This window comes from Malaclemys terrapin, chromosome 2 (genome assembly GCF_027887155.1).
Source record: "Malaclemys terrapin pileata isolate rMalTer1 chromosome 2, rMalTer1.hap1, whole genome shotgun sequence".
Classification (NCBI taxonomy): domain Eukaryota; kingdom Metazoa; phylum Chordata; order Testudines; family Emydidae; genus Malaclemys; species Malaclemys terrapin.
Genome location: NC_071506.1, coordinates 111,422,466 through 111,443,438, shown reverse-complemented (window position 1 = coordinate 111,443,438; position 20,973 = coordinate 111,422,466). Strand labels below are relative to the sequence as shown.

At 41.4% G+C, this 20,973-nt stretch overlaps 1 protein-coding gene across 4 annotated transcripts in view; it reads left to right on the top strand.

The window, feature by feature from the left end:
- NUP153 (nucleoporin 153) overlaps positions 1 to 15,176 on the top strand; it is a 76,517-nt gene extending 61,341 nt beyond the window's left edge. For all 4 annotated transcript variants that reach the window (XM_054018928.1, XM_054018929.1, XM_054018930.1 and 1 more), the window contains 7 exons: positions 134 to 757; positions 5,492 to 5,686; positions 6,187 to 7,035; positions 9,231 to 9,599; positions 12,075 to 12,365; positions 13,333 to 13,492; positions 14,090 to 15,176. In XM_054018928.1, the coding sequence (XP_053874903.1) occupies positions 134 to 757; positions 5,492 to 5,686; positions 6,187 to 7,035; positions 9,231 to 9,599; positions 12,075 to 12,365; positions 13,333 to 13,492; positions 14,090 to 14,174 (2,573 nt within the window). In that variant the 3' untranslated portion in view covers positions 14,175 to 15,176. The remainder of the gene's footprint in view (positions 1 to 133; positions 758 to 5,491; positions 5,687 to 6,186; positions 7,036 to 9,230; positions 9,600 to 12,074; positions 12,366 to 13,332; positions 13,493 to 14,089) is intronic.
- Positions 15,177 to 20,973: the final 5,797 nt, after the last annotated feature.

Sequence of the window (20,973 nt, the reverse complement as noted above, 5' to 3'; positions counted from 1 at the left end):
TAGTGGAGACCTCCCCCATCCCCAGGATTCCTGTATATATCTCCTGTTGTGTGGTAAGATGATTGAGGGCTAAAAAGAGTTCGTCAAAGTAGCTAATGTAAATGTACCTGATTTTATGTTTATATTTTTCTAGACTTTACTTCTCTGAAGACACACAATCCTACAGCCACACAGCCTGTTTCAACAAGCACAGAAGTTTATACACGGCCTGCAATAAGTAATTTTTCTGCAGGTTCATTGGGATTTAGAGAGACCTCTAAACAAGCATCATCATATTGGCGCTGTGACACATGTCTCTTACAAAACAAGGCAACAGACAACAAATGCATCACCTGTCAAGCTGCTAAAGTGCCGACAGCAGATCCTGCTAAACAGACTGGAACGTTGACTCTAAGCAGCACTGTTAAATCAACTGCTCCTGCAACAGGAACACTGGGCTTTGGAGACAAATTTAAAACAGCAGCAGGAACATGGGATTGTGATACATGTCTAGTCCAGAATAAACCTGAAGCTACAAAATGTGTGGCCTGTGAGACACCAAAGCCTGGAACAGGAGTAAAGCCTGCTCTAACATTGCCAGTGGTCACAGAAAATACAATAACAGTGACTTCCTCTCCTAGCTGCACTGAAACTACAGTCACTTTGGGGTTTGGAGACAAATTCAAAAAACCAAAGGGTTCTTGGGACTGTACAGTGTGCCTTGTGTCAAATAAGGCAGAAGACAGTAAATGTGTAGCTTGTCAATGTGAGAGACCAGGTATGATTTTTTTTTTTTTTGTATTTTAGCTCTCCGTGCTTGCAAATTTACTTAAATACTTTTAAAAAAAAGCCTGGTCTTTAAAAAGCATTCTATTTAATTTGAAGCTTAACGTATAGAATATGAATACTCTGGTTTTAAAATTGAGGATTAAGATTAATATATAAGCTCTTTAACACATCTGTCTCATGACTTGTGTGACTAAATATCTGATTCTGTTTTCTGGTTACCATTTCTTCCAAGTGTCTGCTTGTGGGCCATTGCTTTGGAACTAGCATCTGCTTCTCCTCATTGCCTGGAATGAGGTAGTTCTGCCCCAAAGGGTTACTCTTCCCTAAGCTGTAGCCCATCTTCCAGCACAAGTTGATAACTTAGTTGAACTTTTTTTGCAAGACAAATGACTCATTATCCTATGGCGCTTGTAGTACTGCATTACAGAGAGGAGAAAGAAACCACATTGTCTTGAACAGTGGTTCCAAAAAGTCTTCAAAAACATATTTACAGATGTACCAATGTGTACTCAGAGAATGAAGGTAGGAATGGACTTCTAGTTTATATCCTGGCAGTGTGTCCACATTCCTTTTATGCTTAAGTAGCTATCAGTCCATTAGTAGAATGTCTCTTGACTTCTAGAGGGCAAGAGAGAGCTTCAGCTATATATTCTTCCTTAATATAAGCACATAACTATTTTGCTATGACTGAGAAATAACAAGAATTTGTGCTGTACGTCGGGGACATATCAGTTGGAAAAGACCTAGGTGCATTGGTCTATCACTGGAGGACTATGTGGCCATGAAAAAGGCTGATGCAATCCTAGAATGCATCAGGCAAGGTATTTCCAGTAGAGACAGGGAAGTGTTATTACCATTGTACAAGGCACTTGTGAAACCTCATCTGGAATATTGTATGCAATTCATGTTTAAGAAAGATGAATTCAGAATAGAACAAAAGCAGAGCAGGGCTACTAGCATGATCAGAGGAATGGAGAACCTAACTTACAAGAGAAGTCTTAAGGGGCTTGGCTTGTTTAGCCTAACAGAACGAAGCCTGAAGGGAGATGTGATTGCTCTCCATAAATACATCAAAGGGATAAAACACCAGGGAAGGGGAGGAGTTATTTAAGGGCCAATGTTAGCATAAGAACAAATGGATATAAACTGGCCATCAAGTTTATACTTGAAATTAGACAAAGGTTTCTAACCATCAGAGGAATGAAGTTCTTTAACAGCCTTCCAAGGGGAGTAATGGGGGCATAAAACCCAACTTGTTTCAAGACTATCTTTAATGAGTTTATGGAGGTGATGGTACGATGAGGTTTCCTATAATGGCATATGGCCCATTTCCTATAATGGCATATGGCGACTACTATTAGCAAATATCTCCAGTAGTCAGAGATGGGACGGTAGGTAGGGCTCTGAGTTACTACAGAGAATTCTTTCCTGCCTGCGTCTGTTGCATGTTGCCCACCTGTCAGGGTCTGATTGCCATATTTGGGGTCAGGAAGGAACTTTTCCCCAGGACAGATTGGCAGAGACTCTGGGGGTTTTTGCATTCCTCTGCAGTGTGGGGTACAGGTCACTTGCTGGTCTGAACTAGAGTAAATGGTGGATTCTCCATAACTTGAAGTCTTTAAATCATGATTTGAGGACTTCAGTAACACAGCCAGGGCCTACAGGAGTGGATGGGTGAGGTTCTGTGACCTGTAATGTGCAGGTCAGACTAAATGATCATGATGGCTCCTTCTGGCCTCTGGGTCTGAGATGCTACCTGCACATACTTTCCTTTTTACAACAGTTGAAGAGAACCACTCTTCCTTGCAGAAGCTTTGAGCTCTTTATAAATATGTTTTGACCCTGAATGCATCTGATTTTTGTGTGTAGGGTATTTATATGTATAAAATTAATATATGTTTTGATTTTTATTTATAATTGTATGTACCTGACTGCCACGTGGCTACTTTCAGTAAAGCTGGGCAGGAACAGAATGAAGGGAGATGCGCTGAAATAAGGCCATCTATCTTTAGGCAAAAGCTAGGAACATCTTCAAGTTGGGGCACCTTTTGCAGGAATAGGCATCCACAGAGAGCAGCTAGCCCACCCTCCTGGCCTAAGTGATGGCCACCAGAAAGGCCACTCCTACAGAGAGCTAGAAAAAGGGAATCACATTAAGGGTTTGGAAGTGGGGTGGGTCTGCAGACTGCTAAGCCAAGACTCCATACTGACTATTGGCTAAGGCTTAGTTTGTAGATTTTCTGTGAGCTGTAAAAATCTAGATTCTAGATTGGTGGGAAATGATGGAAAGCCCTTCCTAAAGGACCCCTGATGGACTTTAAGGATGAGTTGTTCTAGTAATATGTCACATGCTATCGCCTTTTTAAAGACTTCCTGAAAAATTCTGACAACTGTAAAATGAGCTAGAACCTAGCTCTCCAACCACTCTGCACAGTTAGAGTGGAATTTCTTCCAAATATATATTAAATTCCAGAGGTTGTTGCTTTTGTGGACTTTCAGCACCATAGTGAACACCTTGTTACTTCAGGGACTTGCTTGTGTGAGCTGGCCCTTTTGATGTTGCTTGTGAGGCTTAGGGGTATTGCTGAGAAGTGTTCTGGAAATAAAAGAAAGATTACAGTGTGATCCCCATGATGCAGAGAACTGCATGGCCTCTAGATCCATCAAGGATGAGAATTAGAGGGGGGGAGAGACGGCAAAGAATATCTGATCATTCTATAAGATAAGTTGTGGGATGACAGTGAGTATCTTCCCTATCTTCCACAGTTGAAGTCAAAGGAGGGTGAATTTAAGGAAAAGAGTAGAAGGTGGGCAGGCAGTTCTTCAATCTGGCTGCTTCGAAGACCCAATTCATCGGGATAAATTTGCTGAGATTAAACTGGTGTTCAGGGGACCCTTTATATACCTGCTGGATTTGGATTTGTGCTTCAATCTGAGTATTTGTTATGGAAGTCAGACTGCCTGCTACGGAAGCAGCATCCACTGACACTCTCTGTTGGGGGATGACAATGGGTCTAGGTTGCAGGGCAGGAAGAAGGAGCCAGCTACAAATGAGAGCATGCCAGTGCTGCTGCAGATAATACGGTGCCTTCCATGTCTCTTCAAAGAAGCCTCTGTTGCTGTTGAAGACGGTTGGTTTGGGTAGGGTTACCATACGTCCTCCTTTTCCCGGACATGTCCAGCTTTTCGGCACTCAAACCCCCGTCCGGGGGGAATTGCCAAAAAGCCGAACGTGTCCGGGAAAATGGCGGCTCTGCTCCTCCCCTGACTCTTCGGCTCTGTTTAAAAGCCGAGCTGCCCGAGCGCTATGGGCTTCAGGCAGCCCCCTTGCCTCCGGACCCCAGCCGCCGGCCGGGCACTTCCCCTCCCGGGCTCCGGCGGCGCAGGGTCCGGAGGCACGGGGGCTGCCTGAAGCCGGTAGCGCTCGGGCAGCCCGGCTCTTAAACTGAGCCGAAGGGTCAGGGGAGGAGCAGAGCCTCCAGCTGTGGCAGCTCTGCTCCTCCCTGACCCTTCGGCTCAGTTTAAGAGCCGGGCTGCCCGAGCGCTATCGGCTTCAGGCAGCCCCCGTGCCTCCGGACCCTGCGCCGCCGGAGCCCGGGAGGGGAAGTGCCCGACTGGGGGCTCAGGATCCGGAGACATAGGGGCTGCCTGAAGCCCAAGCGCTACCGGCTTCACGGTTTGCTGGGCAGCCTCCAGACCCTGTGCCCCCAGCTGGGCGCTTCCCCTCCTGGGCTCCAGCTGCGCTGGGGAAGCGCCGGCCGGGGGCGCAGGGTCTGGGGGCTGCCCGGCAAACCGTGAAGCCGGTAGCGCTCGGGCAGCCCTTTCCGCGTGGCTGGGAGTGGGAGGGAGGAGGGGGCGGAGTTAGGGCGGGGAAGGGGTGGAGTTGGGGCGGGGCTGGGGGGTGGGGAAATGGGCGGGGCCAGGGCCCGTGGAGGATCGTCTTTTTTTATTTATTAGATATGATAACCCTAGGTTTGGGTGATTGAGCATAGCATTGGGAGTCTGGAGCTCATGAGATCTAGCTCTTTTATCACTGACAGGGGTATGTGGTTTTAGACAAGTCTCTTCTTTCTGCCTTATCACCAGCCTTTCCTCATCTCCTCTAGTCTTTCACAGTTCTGGCGGGAGGGAGTAGCTTTAGCAACCAGCAAAGAGGAAGGAGGAGGAGGGGAGGAGCCACTGCTGCTGCAGGAGTGTTTTATCCTCTGTTCAGGCTTGCAGGGCAGAGGCAAAGGAGGAAGAGATCTGGTTGGAATTTGCTGATGAGTCTGCCTGGTAAATAACTCCTTACGTCATGTCATTTTACAAATTGGGGTAGCATTAATTCCAACTCTGGTAATTTACCTTCTGTCCACCTAAATTTCTCCTGCAGTTTCAGTTCGATACAGACTCCTTCACTGTATATCGTAAATAGCTGAGGTATGTTGCTATAGCCTATGAACTGCATTAGCCCTTTAGACCTAGCGTTGGCTGCATTTTAGGGTGCTTCAAGTAATCCCTCTGTGTAGTCTGTATGTTACTTTTAAGTTTGTAAAGCTCTTCAAGATTCTTCAGAGATACTAAATTATATTTAAGATAATCTGGAGGTTTTGTTTCCGCCTTCTGTGCTTGATCAATTTATACATCTTGAAAGTGTAGCTGAAACTTAAGAGCTTCATAAAATGGTCATATTTATTTATTTTATCATTTAAATAGACTTTTAACACTTTCCTTTGTTTTCTAGGGGGTTCAGTGCCTGTGACTAGTAGCAGCACATCCTCTTTCTCCGCTCCTTCTGGAGGATTTCTGGGATTAGACAAATTCAAGAAACCTGAGGGAAGCTGGGACTGTGAAACATGCTTGGTACAAAACAAAGCAGAGGCCACAAAGTGCATAGCTTGTGAGAATGCAAAACCAGGCACCAAGCCCGAGCTCAAAGGTAACTCTTCATGAAGGAAATAATAATTGCACTCTTTCCGTTGTTTTCTATCAGTTGTAGTGGAAGATTTGCCACATTTTTTCCAGTGTGTGTGTGTGTGTGTGTGTGTTATATCAGGGGAAAAAAAACAATTCACAAATGACTTGTTAGGGCTCAGCATTGTCTTTGTGTGTATGTATGGGGGGAAATATCTCTTGTTGGGGGGGGAAATATATTCTTGTTCTTAAAGTATTCCATATCACCAAATCTGTTAACTTTTTATATTCACTTCAAACTTCGGTTTAGAGTGAGTCTTTGATCCTAGTTGCGGATACAGCACCACTCATTTGAGAGGGTCTGTATGCTAAAGTAACTGACAATCTACAAACAAAGGGCATTTCTAGTAAGAGGTTTTTGATATAATTGGCTCAGGAGAGGATCAGAATAACAGTGTTGTTGCAGAGCAGGACTTAAGTGCATGTGTCTGTATTACAAATGTAGTCTATTATTCCTTTCTACAGGTTTTGGTACTGCTGCTGTGTCCTCAGATGCTGCTGCACCGTCATTTAAATTTGGTATTCAGTCATCATCCTCGGAGTCATCTCAGACATTAGGAAGCACAGAAAGTTTTAAATTTGGAGAACAAGGGGGTTTGAAGTTTGGTATTACATCAGAGTCGGGATCTGTAACAAACAACATGACTGGGGGCTTCAATTTCTCTAAAACTTCAGGGGACTTCAAATTTGGAGTCTCTTCCTCAGACTCTAAATCAGAGGAGAGTAAAAAAGACAGTAAGAATAACAATTTTAACTTTGGACTTCCCTCTGGTACAAGCAATCCATCTACTTCAGCATTTCAGTTTGGGACATCCAATCTTGGACAGCAGGAAAAGAAAGAGGAACCTGTTTTAGGGGGTTTCAGTTTTGGCACAAGTTCTACTGCCCCCATAGCTACATTAGAGAATAAAACAGGAGTGAGTGGATTCAGTTTCGGAACGGTGGCAGAAAAGGAAGTTGCAGCAACTCCTTTTTTATTTAAACAGTCAGAGGAGAAAAAAGATGAAACTCCTTCAGCCAAGGGAGGCTTCACTTTTGGCAGCATGGAGCCTGCATCTGCCTCACAGTTTGTCTTGGGAAGGACAGAGGAGAAACAGGACTCTGTTACCTCTGCTACTTCATTAGTGTTCAGGAAGACGGTTGACAATGAGGAGCCAAAGGCGCAACCCGTCTTTTCGTTTGGGAAGTCTGAGCAGACCAAAGAAGAGAGCACAGCAAAACCCCCATTCAGTTTCAACTTAACAAAACCAGGAGAGAAGGAAACTGAGCAAACAAAGCCAGCTTTTACATTTGGGGCACAAACCAATACTGCAGGTAAAGAATCTCTTGCCTTAAACTTTAGTTGTCTGGTCAAGTCCATGAAGTAACAAAATCAAGTCACTGCCAAGAAAACAAATATATTTGAGTGATTTCTTCATGTGTTAGGTCTGTAGAAAAGCATTTATCTACTACATGAAGATGAATTTACAATTTTGGGTCTTAGAGGATAACAGAATTGTTACAATTTCTCTATGGACTTCAGTGGAGTTGAACACCATAGATTGAAACGTTGACAAAATATTTACTGCACATAAGAACCATTTTCTAGTAGGCCTTGCCTAAATACAAAAGTTGTACCTCTCGCTTTCCATACCAGCAGTACAGTTTGGGCGCAGTTATCCCAGTGTAAAGGTGCCTTATACCTGTGCAGCTTATTCCAGTATGGGATGGGGAATATGCTATACTGCTATAACTGTGCCCACATGAGAAGTTATACCAGTATAACTATATCCATAAAAAAAGATAAAATAAATCACAGCCCTAACTGAAATAGTTATACTGGTACAAAATCTGGTACTAGTATATTATCCCGCATTAGCCCATATATTGGTAATATCTCCACCTTTGCAGGTGAAAATGAGCTTTTTAGTGATGTCGCTGCATAGAGGGCTTTCTGGCTGTTAAGTTCCAGTGGTGCCCAACTACCTGTCAAGTTTTAAAACCGACTTTTTTTCCTTAGAGGATTAGCAAAGAGTTTTGTCAGTAACTCTGACTAAAAATAATGTTTTAATTAGTCTCTTTATAGTGTTATGTTGTTCGAAATCCTAAAACTGCATGATGATGTTGCTAGATAAACAAGAGAATGAAGGCCCAGAGTTCTGAGATGAAATACCATGAGACACACACACATTTACAGTGCTATTTTAATCCCAGAGTCAGTGTCATCAAGGAGACTTGTTAGTTCTAACTGAAGAGATTTGTGACAGTCCTTTGAGGAATTAGGTTCCCCTTTCGCCATAAAGTGGCCCCATCTCCATCCCCAAAGAAAGGGGGAGATGAAACAGAGGCCTAAGTAATAGAAAAATGGAGACTGAGAAATGAAAACAAGATGTCAGACAATTAAGACTGAGAAATGGACACAGCAACAGACTTAGAGAAAGCTTAAAGCAGGGGCTCTCCAACAGGGGTTTGGGACCCCTCAGGGGGTCATGAGGTTATTACATGGGGGATTGCGAGCTGTCAGCCTCCACCCCAAACCCCGCTTTGCCTTCAGCATTTATAATGGTGTTAAATGTATTACAAAAGTATTTTTAATTTATAAGGGGGGGTCGCACTCAGAGGCTTGCTATGTGAAAGGGGTCACCAGTACAAAAGTTTGAGAACCACTGGCTTAAAGCTTTGCCTTAATTCCAAAATGTGAGTAAACTTAGTTTAAGGTCTTAAAACAAAATGGTTGATGAAGAAATCAGACTGAGGAGAGTTAGTCTTCTTTGCTTTTGTAGGAAATCGTGAAGGTACTTAAATATGCATATTTTATATATGCACTTTTACCAGACAATTTTAAATGATTTTCCAGATAGAACAGGGGTTAATTAGTAAACTTTAACCCCCATTAGGGATAAACAGGGCACCCTTGAATTTATGTGAAATTGCAACTAGGGCCTGACCTTGCAGCCTTTACACAGGAAAAGTACTCACTTTAATTGTTGAGTTTTGCCTGACTTAGGGAAGCAGGATCAGGTCCTTAGATTCACAGTGGGCTGGAGAAGAAATATCTCTAAATCAGTCTGTCCCTTCTCCCCCCGAAGTAGGATCCATTTAGCACAGCCATGAAACTATTTGTTCTAATGTCTCTTGGAATAATTTACTACCAAGCATTTCCACTACTGATGGCACAAAAACAAAAAAACAAACCTGAAGTACTTGTACATATGTAATGCTAGTTCATATTTCCTTAGCGAACACCCCTACTGTTGCCAGCCACAAGTAGAGCCAAGACAGGAGTGCCTTTCCTCTGCTTTGTAGTCTTCTTCTTAACCCCCTTCCCCCCCGCATTGTGTTTTTCCTGGGAAAGAGACCAGTTTATGCATTTCACCTTGGTTTTACATGGGTGAGATAGAAGCTCTGATACTTAGGTGTCATCCAGTGTTGTTGTTGGCATACAGTGCTTGAAACAAAACGTATGTTGTGCCTTCAGAGCCTTATTTGCCGTTTCTAAAGTAGTTTATAATTGCTTTCCTTCTTTTCAGATCCAGGGGCAGCAAAGCCAGCCTTTGGTTTCTTGAGCTCTGGTTCCTCCAGCACAGCCATACCAAGCACTTCTGCTAACAGTAGTAGTGTGTTTGGCAGCTCCTCCTCTGCCTCAAATCCTCCACCAGTTGCCGCTGCCTTTTTGTTTGGACAGGCCAGCAACACTGTGAGCAGTTCTGCATTTGGCAATGCCTCCGAATCCAATGCCCCTCAGTCATTTGGGTTCTCTCAAGAAAACAAACCAGCAACCACATCCTCCAGCACAGGTGCAGCTGTTGGTTCATTTCTCTTTGGTTCAGGAACAGGCAGTAACAATACTGCAACCCCTGGTTTCAACTTTGGGGCCACAACCACATCAAGTTCTACAGGTATATATACAATTTAGTGCTGGGAATTTCACTGTTGTGGGTAGATGTAGGACCAACACAATTTTATTTCCATCAGCATTTTACTGTGGAGAATACATGGGCTGTGTACAGGGCTATTCATTATTCTTTGTACGACAAAGGAGTCAAACAGTCATTAGTGGGGCTATCTTATTATGACAAAAATGCCTAGCTCTTAGTACTTTTCATCAGCATTTCTCAAGGACTTTGTCACAGAAATTTTTAGGAAAAGTCATAAGGCATTCCTGGTGGAAAAAGGCATAAGTATTAGAAACAGTTTAAGAGCAAACTGTCACAGGCATTCTTTTATACACCACATAACCTCCCTATTTGGTTTCCAGTTCATATAACTAGAGTTCTGCTTCTACCATAGAAACTGTAGAGAAATTTGATTGAAGTTATGGAATATTGCTGTACCAGAACCAGTTTTTGAAATTCCAGCTTCCGTTCCCAATTTTTTAAAATGTGAAGAGATTTTTTTTTTTTCTTTTTTCAAAAAACCCTCTTGGAAAAGTTAAAGCTCTCACTAAATGTTGGCTGGTCTGGGTCCATTTGTTGCCACAATATTGTTGCTGTCATAGTTCTGTTGCTGAGCCCTTGGTTCTCAATTCGCCTCCTCTGCAGCTCAGATCAACTTGACAGCACTCAGGTTTCTCAGTGAAAATGGTTCATTTTTTACCTTCCCACTCAATCTTCCACATATGAAAATCCTCAAATGTCATTAGTATTTTTAAGCACAGAATTCTTGACTTCTTTACCTTAATGCAGCCTTCTTCATTAATGCCGTGTTTAAGCACAACACTCATGCGTTTGCTGCTGCTGCTATGACAAGTTCATTTGAGATCAGATTTGTTTCTTCCAAGTTAATGGGTTAAGAACAGTGATCCTGTTTATCTCCTACTGATTCAGACAAATTAAAGATCAGAGTCTAAAATCCTAAAATGTGTTATCTAATTTGCCATGAGTTTAACTTAAACTCAGAGATACAGTGCAAGGCTCAAACCACCCAGTGATTTAAGTAAAATTTATTTTGTTATTCTTTCTATTAAGAAGCAGAATTTAAATTTGGTTGTCTCCAACGCTCATAACCCCGGAAGTTATGTTCAGGAACTCTTTGTGCCAGAAGCAACAGTTCAGAGTTTGGATCTGGAATTGCCATATGAAGAATTCCACATTTTTTAAGAACAAATAATATCCTAACTCTGAATTACAGCTTCTTTGCCAGCACACCAGCGTGTCACTTTGAATAAATTGCACTGAATCTGAGACAAAAATGACATGATATGAATTTACTATTATTTCTAATGCAGAAATCCAAAATTGTATGTGCAGTTAAACAAATCTGTTTTCCTTCATTCCAAGTTACAGTGCAGTAGACCATGCTCTTTTTCTCAGTTGTGTAAGTGCTGCCTGAAATGTCGTTAGACGAAATGAAAAGTCATTGAAATAGTGATACTTTCTACTTGGCAGATGTGTTCCCTGTGCGTTCAGTTATTACTGGATGTCAGTTATATGTTTCTCTACTGCATTTTATTTCTGTTAGCACAGCAGAGCAAAGGCACCTAGGAGAGTGAGCTAGGTAGGGTTCTATTTCTCCTATGGATCATCAGTAGAATTGTTTTACTGAATTCTAATTATTGTGAAATTATGCACAATTTGAAGAAAGTGAGATTGTCATTGGTGGCCTAATTTGGCCTGCAGGACTTACATTACAGGTGAGTCAGCTGTGACTGCAGCAGAAGGAACCCAGTTTAACTCAGATCTCAGGTTGAGTTTGTGGGCTCACAGTTATTGGAAAAACCCCAAATCTTATTGAGCACATTTGACATGGAATCATTAAGACAATAAACATGGGCACCCTCACTCCTCCACTTCTAGACAGGAGTAGAACCACACTTTAAATGTCTGACAGAAAAGTTACTAAAACTGAATAAATGTAAATAAAAGTTTGCAAACTGCCCTCTTTGTTATTGGCTTGATGTGACACAAATAACTTTTAACAACTATATGAATAAAAATTCACCATTAGTGTGTACCTGCTATTAGATCAGATAATTGTGGTGTTTGTGTTGAACAATTTACTTTATATAGTGACCATTTCATGTTAAGTATGAAATGCAATTTACAGGTATTTAGGTCAGGAGTAAAATTCTCTTTTTAAAAAACTGACAGTAACCCTTTATGCAGAGTAAATGTGCTGTTTTCCATATTAATTTTCATGTTTAATATAATGGTACCAATTGCACTTTTTTCTGTGCTTGAATTGCTACTTTCTGTTTTATGTACTCCAGTTGTTGTAGGGATTATTTCAGCCACTTCAGATTTCTTTTGTAGCATTTGGTTGTTAATCCTGAAAGACGATGCTTTAAAAATGAAAGCCTTCTTGAGTTAGTTTTGTCCTTGCGAAAAAACTGAACGCAATACTTAAGTTTCTGGTCTGCTTCCTTGCTTTTCTAGGTTCTTCCTCTTCATTTGTGTTTGGCTCTGGGTCTTCAGCACCTGCTGCCGGTCCCAGCCAGCCACCAGCATTTGGTGCCAGCCAGACACCAACATTTGGTCAAAGTCAAGGTGCCAGCCAGCCAAATGCTCCAACTTTTGGATCATTATCATCAACTTCATTATTTTCAGCTGGCTCTCAGCCTGCACCTCCAGCCTTTGGGTCTGTGTCAAGCAGTAGTCAGCCTCCTGTGTTTGGACAGCAAGCAAGCCAACAGCCTGGTTTTGGCTCCGGTACAACACCTAATTCCGGTGAGTGGAAGCCCTTCATGTCTGACATCTATTTTGGTCCCAAGATGTAGATTGTTTCTAGGATGAATTCTCCTTAAATGTTCAATGAGTAATAAGGCTACGTGGGATTTCTTGCCAGCTTTTGGTAAAACGCTACAACTTTTAAGGAATAAATTAAAAAATAAAACAATCTCCTCTCTCAAACATAGTGCATATTAAACACTTTATTACAGATAAGAAATAGAATCTGATTACTATAACTTGTATTGTCCATTAACAGAATTATTCAGTAATTTTGCCTCGTTCCTAGAGGTCAGATGTTAGCCCCCACCTTCATCAGAAACTTCCCCACAAAATTTATTAGGGTGAAATTAAGGTTGCAAGCACATCAGTGGTTTGTGTGTTTATTCTCTTTCAAGAATGTTAGTGTTAAAATTGACAAATCTTAGAAAAATACAGTATGAAATATATGAAATTCACACCATGAGGTTGAAGGCAATGTGACTTGAATATAGTCTAAGCCTGGACAAGGCCCTACACTCGTGAGGATCCTCTTCTGTCACCGTAGTTTATTATTTATGATTGTTTTGATTATGGTAGCCTAAGTAGTATTTTCTCAGAATAGAATGCATATTTGTTACTAAAGGGGAAAATTTCCCAGCTTCCTTGTCTTTGTGTGTGCTGCACATATTAAAAGCTGCTGCATTCACAGGGCCATCACCTTTTATCTGAATCAGCAATGCTGAAGTAGCTGTTGGCTTAAAAGTCCGTTCTCCATGAAGTTGCCCAGCTTAAATGAGTTAATATTTTTAGTGTAGATTTTAGGTTAGTTACAGCAATAGCTACTCTGGTATCACTGCTTTAGGGAAGCCTGTAGTCTTGTTGTGACACAAATTTATATGGTAGAATGGCAAAGGGGAAGAAATGTGATTTTTGTGTGTGTGCGCGCGCATTGGAGGTTTTAAACGTAGACTTTGTCTTTTTTTAGGTGCTGTATTCCAGTTCGGACGTAGTGATAATTTCAGCTTCACAAGTAATAGCCCAGGAGTGTTTACTTTTGGTGGAAATCCTGGTGCACCAGCGCCACCAACCCAGCCTTCTGGCTCTTCAGGATTTCCATTTAACCCGACTCCAGCATTTGCAATGGGGTAAGAATATCTTTAAGTGACTAAAAGGGTGGTGGGGGGAGGAATAAGGATCCTAATTCATAGTGTTGAGTATGTGCAGCTTCTAATTCCCAAATCAGTCTTCATTTATATGATTACTTTAGGTGTTCGCATGAACATCTATGAACAATGACCTCCATATAAATTCTTAGAATTATGTTAAAAGTGACCAACTAATGGTTTTGGTGCCAAATCTGACATCATCTTAAGGGGGCCTGATTGTCAGATGTTGAGCATCCGTCCTCTGAAGATCAGGTTCTTTTTAAAGTGTCTGAAGTGAGGCACAGAATCACTTTTATGCATGAAAATTAGGCCATCTTTCATGTTTGCAGACTTTGCATCTACTTTAAAGCCAGCTACTTATTCACCTTGTTCTGTATTGTAACACAGCAAACGTGGCTGCTTATTTTGTTTCTGGAATCCTTCTCTTGCTTTGGATTTTATGACTTGTGGGCCTGGGTAATTGCTGTCAGAATACATACTATTGCAGATGGTTATTTTAAATTATTCCAGAAAAATCCTGAGATTTGCAGTGGCAGCATGCTAGACTTTTGACTACTTCTGAATTCTTTTTGACAGGTCTAACGGGAAAAATATTTTCTCTGCTTCTGGATCTTCAGTTTCTGGGCGGAAGATAAAGACTGCAGTTAGACGTAGAAAATAATTGTCAGTGGTGGTTAGACAGCAACTTTCACAACAGCTGGTGCCCTGCACTTATTGGATTGTACCTCACGCTGGGTTTAGCTGACGTCAGATCTGCCTAAAGAAATTCAAAACTCTGCTGTCTTTTTCCCCATTTAGTTTTTTTGGTAAGAAGTAGAGTTGGCAACAGGAAGGTTCTCAAGCAAAACTATTTTAGAATCCAGCAATTTCTTTATTCAGACTTGGCATGGTCTGGCTATAGACATGAATATAGCCCGTACAGCAAATAGCTTTGTATAATACCTCTTCATCTGCACCACTATGTGCGCTCATTTGCGTTTACTGACGCCTCCAAATTGTAATTATATCAGTGAAGGGATTCTGTATAGAGTAGAGAATGTTGATAATGAATGATTTCTATGCTGAGTTTGTGCTGGTGTATGTGTGAAGTGAGTGAGTTGGGTGTATTGTGCACTAAAATTTTCTGATAGAGGAAGACTGATTAAAGGATGGTCCCTGCTAAGGACTTGTTAGATCTGTAGTTCTCCATTTAATAATTATATGCTATTTCTATATTTTCATTCTTACGGCTCTTTATCACCTGTCTCGCCTTTTTGTTATTTTATTATGAAAAAGTGTAAATACATTTTTGTTTCTCTTTTTTGGCATAACAAATCTGTGAACTTGAAATTTTAATTTTGTGTTATGGCAATTTTTGTTTAGTATTGTCTCAGATTTTATTATGTAAATCCCATTATTCAAAGTTGCCTAAATCCATTTGGAAAATCTTTAAATAAAATTGGGAATTCTTAAAGTGAGTTTATTGGCTTTTCTGATCCATTTTTGTTTGGACCAAAAACCAGTATTGTACAAAGTATTAAGTATATATTTTTATATTTACAGAAATGGACTGTGGTGACTTTGGATAATAAGGAAAAGTTTAATATTAAAGCCATGTTTATTACAGTATAATTAACATGTTAAACCATGGGATAAATGCCATCAATAAAAATTATGAAATATTGTTTGTTGTAGTTTTAACTCACAATGAAGCCTATCTGTAAGATTAAGCATTGTGTCCATCAGAATAGAGCTCATACCTCCCTGCAACATTTCTGCTTTCAACAGAAATACTGAGATTGGTATAAATGTGTGCTCTGTGATTTAATGGATCCTCTAAACAAGGGGATGTCCAAACTTCTCAACCCAGAGGGGCTGTAACTGGCTACTTACCTAGAGCCTGAGGGCTGCACCTAACTTGCATATACATTTACATACTTTTAAAAATCAAAATAAATGCACCTAACCATAATATTTGCTTGTACTCGTATTTTACTTGATTTAATTAAAAGTGCTGCTGCTTGGAGTTCAACAGCACTGAAAACCAACAAAAGAGCTGTAGCACATGGGACTGAGGCCTAGAGTGTATCAAACTGCAAAGCACTTGCGGGTGACCTCTGATTGGTTACGTAAGCCTGGCTCCTTGTCATTGTTCCCAGCTGGAAAATATTTTCCTAGTATTCCATGTAAGCATGTGTAATTGTCATGGGGCTCTTAAGTGATTGCAAATAGAAGGGATGGTGGTCTGTGAGACTCTAGCGAAGATGTTAGAAAGCCTCTAAACCTAGAATAATTTTATGGAAATTCTAAAATCCCTACCACCAGGTCATCTGTTTGGGTGGCTTCCACTGTATTGATTAAAACTTCTGAGGCAGCAGTAAGTGTTCTAGCAGTACCTGCAGTGAGCTGGTGTAAGACAAGCTGATCTCAGAGCTCACTGGGGAAGGGTCAGACACCCACCTCTGCTGCCGAGATTGTTCACCCCATGGAGTGCTAATTGTTTATGGTCCAGAAACAGACTGGTGGGCTAACCACCAGTGGTTGCATTACATAGTTCCAGGAATGCCTCCTTACTTATGTGTACCTTGACAAGAGCATCCATTTCCCTGAGAAAACAAGCTTCCTCAGCTTGTTACTGGTCTGTTGGGATGAGGGTGGTTTAGAGGTTGCATGGTATGCAGCAGCATCTGCCACACATCCATTTAGAAGTTTATCCAACTGGACGTTCAGAAACATGAATTTGCTAGAACCCAGGTATCCATTCTACTGTGTTCATAATCTAAGTTATGTTACATGGGCAGAGGAGCTACATGTGGTTAACACTTCAAACTTCTCTGGTGTAGAAGCCTACTCTAAGGAAGACTCCTCACTTAACTTTCTTCAAAGCATGGAACATTTTACATAATGTTCTAGCATATTAGAATTACTAAAGCACAAGCTAGTACTAAAAATGTTAAAAATTAGGTGTTTTGATAGCTAAGATATCTGTGGCCTTAATCACTTATCAAATTATATTTTTAAAACGGAAAACAGCTTTGTCGTTAAATGTGCTAGTCATCTCTGAAAACAGGGCTCTTAGTTGTACTCTTAGCTGCTTCATTTCAGAAGTTTGACTGCTGGAACCTCAAGTTTCTCTTCACTTCCAAAATGGGTGGTGGTGGGGGGGTTGACAGAGACATCTATCTTATCTTGCTATAAAAGCCTAGTGGGGACAAGCTGTAAGTCTGTAGTAGTCTCACCTAGCTCCATTGCTCTAAGCAACATCAGAAGACTTAATAAAAATTATGCTGGTCTGTTTCCAGTAGGGCTCCCCTTGGTGGAGCTGTACAGGTGATGGGAACAGTTGGAAACTTGGGAGGGGCAGCTCACCTACTTCACTACTACTGTACTGATCACCTTTGAAAGCACTAATTACCTATTTCAAGGGTTCAACTGCCTTCAGTGCAGTTAGTTTACACTGTCTACACTTGAGCTAACCTCAAGTGACTGGCCAAACTACAAAATAACACTGAGGATACAGCACTACTACTACTTTATTAAAGCCAGCTCTATATTTGGAAGGCTTTGCTGGAATAGCTATCAGCATCCCACATTGGCAAAGCACTCCTAGTGTGGACAGTTTGCCAGCGAAAGTGCACTTTTACTGGCGTTTCCCACATCCCTGGCCTCCCATGAGAGAAACAGATTACACTAGCAAAAGCACTGTTTTGCTGGTATAAGTGCATCTGTTTGAGGGGCTTTTTTGAGCTACAGTTCACAGCAGATGATGGGCTAACTCACTCAGGTTTAAAGCACCTAATTCAAACTAAGAGATAGGTGTATGGACAGGAGTTGGATTAAGGCAATACAAGTTGTATGTTGAGTTAACACATCAGTAAAGATAAGCCCTCAAAGTTAACTAGTGTAATACCAAGGAATTATTTTCACTCTCCCCCACTGTGGGCAGAAAATGGCCTTTATACAGGAACAAAGGAAATTGTAGGAGTTCCTAGAGTATGTTTGAAGTGTTAGCTAAACCTTTAAAATAAACATCCTTTTTATCTTAGCCAAGCCATACTTGCAGTGAAGAGCTACTGACGCTCTACAGGAGGGGTCAGCAACATTTGGCACGCGGCTCGCCAGGGTAAGCACCCTAGCGGGCCGGGCCAGTTTATTTACCTGCTGATGCATATTTATCTTCTGAAATATGCCTAAAGACTGAAGCAGGACATACTTATTGCAAAGAGAACTTTTCAACCTACCACCTTCAGGTAGTCTTGTTCACAGAACTCTGAATCGTAATATCTAGGTTGATCTTAATCACTCCCCAGTATTCAAGTGCAGCTCCCCACTCAACACAGTAAAACACTTCTCCAAAAGTGGAGACACACTTCAGTCCATGATTAGCTTGTCCTTTTCCCCTTGCATCTTTCATACCTAATGCTGAAGTAGGAATACAAAAGGGTACTTGTATTTTATACAGACCAGCTTACAGTCACTGATTGGCTTGTAAACTGTGCAATTTGCCATTCATTTTCCACAAGCACAGCTGAGCTATCCAGTTCTGTGATAACTAGCTCCGCCCAGCTGAATAACTAGAGCATAAGTTGGTCACATTTAAATTGATAGGCTAAAGTCAATTTAGAAGTGACTTCTTAAAGCTTATATTCTAAATAGGCAAACAGCTGTGAATTAACTTTATGAAAGACAGAGCAGGGAAGCTAAACATGTACTAGCTAACAAACTGCAGCTATGACCAAGGAATTAATTTCAAAACTCAAAAGTTTGTGGTAACGTCACTCTTCAAATAAAAGGACACATTGGGGCTTAGATTTTTATTGAGGAACTGAATGGTATAAATTGTCTTTGACGTATCAGACAACTGAATACCCTGACCACTTCCAAACAAAGTGCCAACTGCAAGCACCCCTTTGAGTGTGAGAAACAGAGTGAAGCTAGAGGCAGTGACAGCTGAATTCAAGTACTGTGTAAAAACAAACTTCTATTTGAGATAAGATTAAATGTATAAACAAGAGAAAGAACACAGTTAACTGCAGCAATCCACCATAAATCTGGTCATATGATTGACATCTTGAGCACTTAAGAGCAGAACCTTAACATGAGATGTCAAGTTTCTTTTTCTTGATTCTATAATCTCTGTTTTGAAGTTTTGCTCTAGCACAGTCTCTACTTTGCAGTCTGTTGCACCATATCATCTATAGGCAACTGATAAGGTAACATGCAGCCTTTTGTGATACATAGAATGAATTCATTTATATAGAAGAAACTAGATTCTTGTTTAGAATGCTGTTAGCCTTTCAGAAATCTTTGATCTGGGTGTTAGTTTTAAAGGTTATGACTAAACTTAAGAGTTCAAAAATGCATATCTTCAGGGAGAAGACCCATACATCATTAGAACAATTTTATGCTGGTACAATTAAGCTTGAGCCACACCTATCAGACATTCCCCCAAGAGTTTGGAGTGTTAGACATCACAGCCTTTGTGACTAAAGATTAAATGGGAAGTTATTCTGTCTAGCCGGTGGAATGATTTTACCTTAACTACACTATTTACTATTAAATTTATTAAAACTGTACAATTATCAACTTTACATTTTTGAAGGAAAAGCATGTGCAAAATACATCTCCTTTTAATGCTAATGATTTCCCCCCCTAAAATAGCAAGCCTATCTCCATTTGTTTGCAATGACTATAGTGTAAGATAAACCCACTACTTTTTTAATCTTGTCGTCTTCGATTGTAATTTCTTTGTCAGGAATCATTGGACTGTTTGTACAGTGCCATCATAATTTGGGGGGAAGGCAGAGAGGTGCTCTTTTGATGGGTGTAGGTTTGGAATCTGGGTGTCCAGCTGAGAAAGGTTAGGTCAGTGTCCTGATTTTAGATACAGGCAGAAGGCTGCCCATCAAGTTAAATAGCCACCCCATATCTCAGGGATGTGCAAACTTTTTGGCCTGAGGGCCATGAACGTAGGGCTGGGGCAGGAAAGGCCTCAGGGCAAGGATTTGGGGTGCAGAGAGGGCTCAGACCTGTGGGTACCTCCCCTGAAGCTCCTATTGGCTGTGGTTCCCTGTTCCCAGCCAATGGGAGCTGTGGGGGGCAGTACCTGCAGTGCACAGAGCCTTCTGCCCCACAGGGACCTGGTGTCAGCTGCTTCTGGGAGCCGCACAGGGCCAGAGCAGGCAAGGAGGCTGCATTAGCCCCACTGCACCACAGGGCTGGCAATCCCGCGGGCCAGACTGAAAGCCCTGACGTGCCGGATCCTGCCCGTGGGCCATACTTTGCCCCCACCATATCTGTACTGAAAAGCAATGGCCTAAGCAGAGTTAGCCTGTCATTTCTATCTAGCAGTAGTTCATATTCACTGTTACTGTGTGCAAACCTGTCATTCTCCCAAAACCATTTAATTATATTAGTATGACTAACTCAGCTATTTGAGTTTGTGGTGTAGGCTCACCTCCCAGCTTTCTGTTGTCTAACCTATTCATGCTAGTATTGTATCCCAATGGTTGTGCTTACAGCATGTGCAGAACAGGAACCGCTTATTAAGGGAAGAGGAGGGGGGCACCCCACACACAGTGTTGGTGAAACCTGCTGCCCTACCGCACAGTGAAACCAGAAAGGAAAGTAGAATACGGCTGTATTTGTACTGTGGCTGAACTCAGTGTTTATCCACTTCATTAGCTCTAGGAATGAGGATTAGCTGAGGTTCAAACTTTAAACAGTGGCTCTGCAGTTTAAGAAATTGGCAGCTTCTAATCTGATCTGCAGTTAGTAGGCAATACTTTAAAATTGCCATGTTAGTCTGGATCTGTAAAAAGCAACAGAGTCCTGTGGCACCTTTAAGACTAACAGATGTATTGGAGCATAAGCTTTCGCTGCATCCGACGAAGTGAGTATTCACCCACAAAAGCTTATGCTCCAATACATCTGTTAGTCTTAAAGGTGCCACAGGGCTCTCATGTGTAAGTGGAAACCAAGTTTACAAGAAGCAATGAGCTCACTCCTGCTGGGGGGGGGGGGGGGGGGGAGAGGGGGGGAAGGGGTGTGTGTGTGTGGAGATCTAATCATGCAAAGGGTACATCTCTCTAAAACAGACATTCAACCTTTTGCAAGTAGTAACCAAAAAGCAGATTAAACACCATTGTAGTGAAAATTAGTTTAGCTTCATGCTTCCTTAGATCAGAATACTCCCTCAGGAACACTTCAATACTTAGCCCTAATGATACACCATTCATTAAAATGCTAAACTATTGTGAAAGTTGATAGTGAAATAATTTAGGAAGGTGAGTGCCACTAACAGTAGAAATGCTTGTTCTATATTAAATTGCACATTTTAAAATACCCTCCCCCAACACCCCCTTACACAAAGTAGATGACAGTCAAGAGTAGCTGCTGCAACCACTTGTCAATATTTAGTCCTAGGCCAACTACAGACAGTAATGTGGAATTCCAATTCATAAAAAAACAAAAACAAAAAA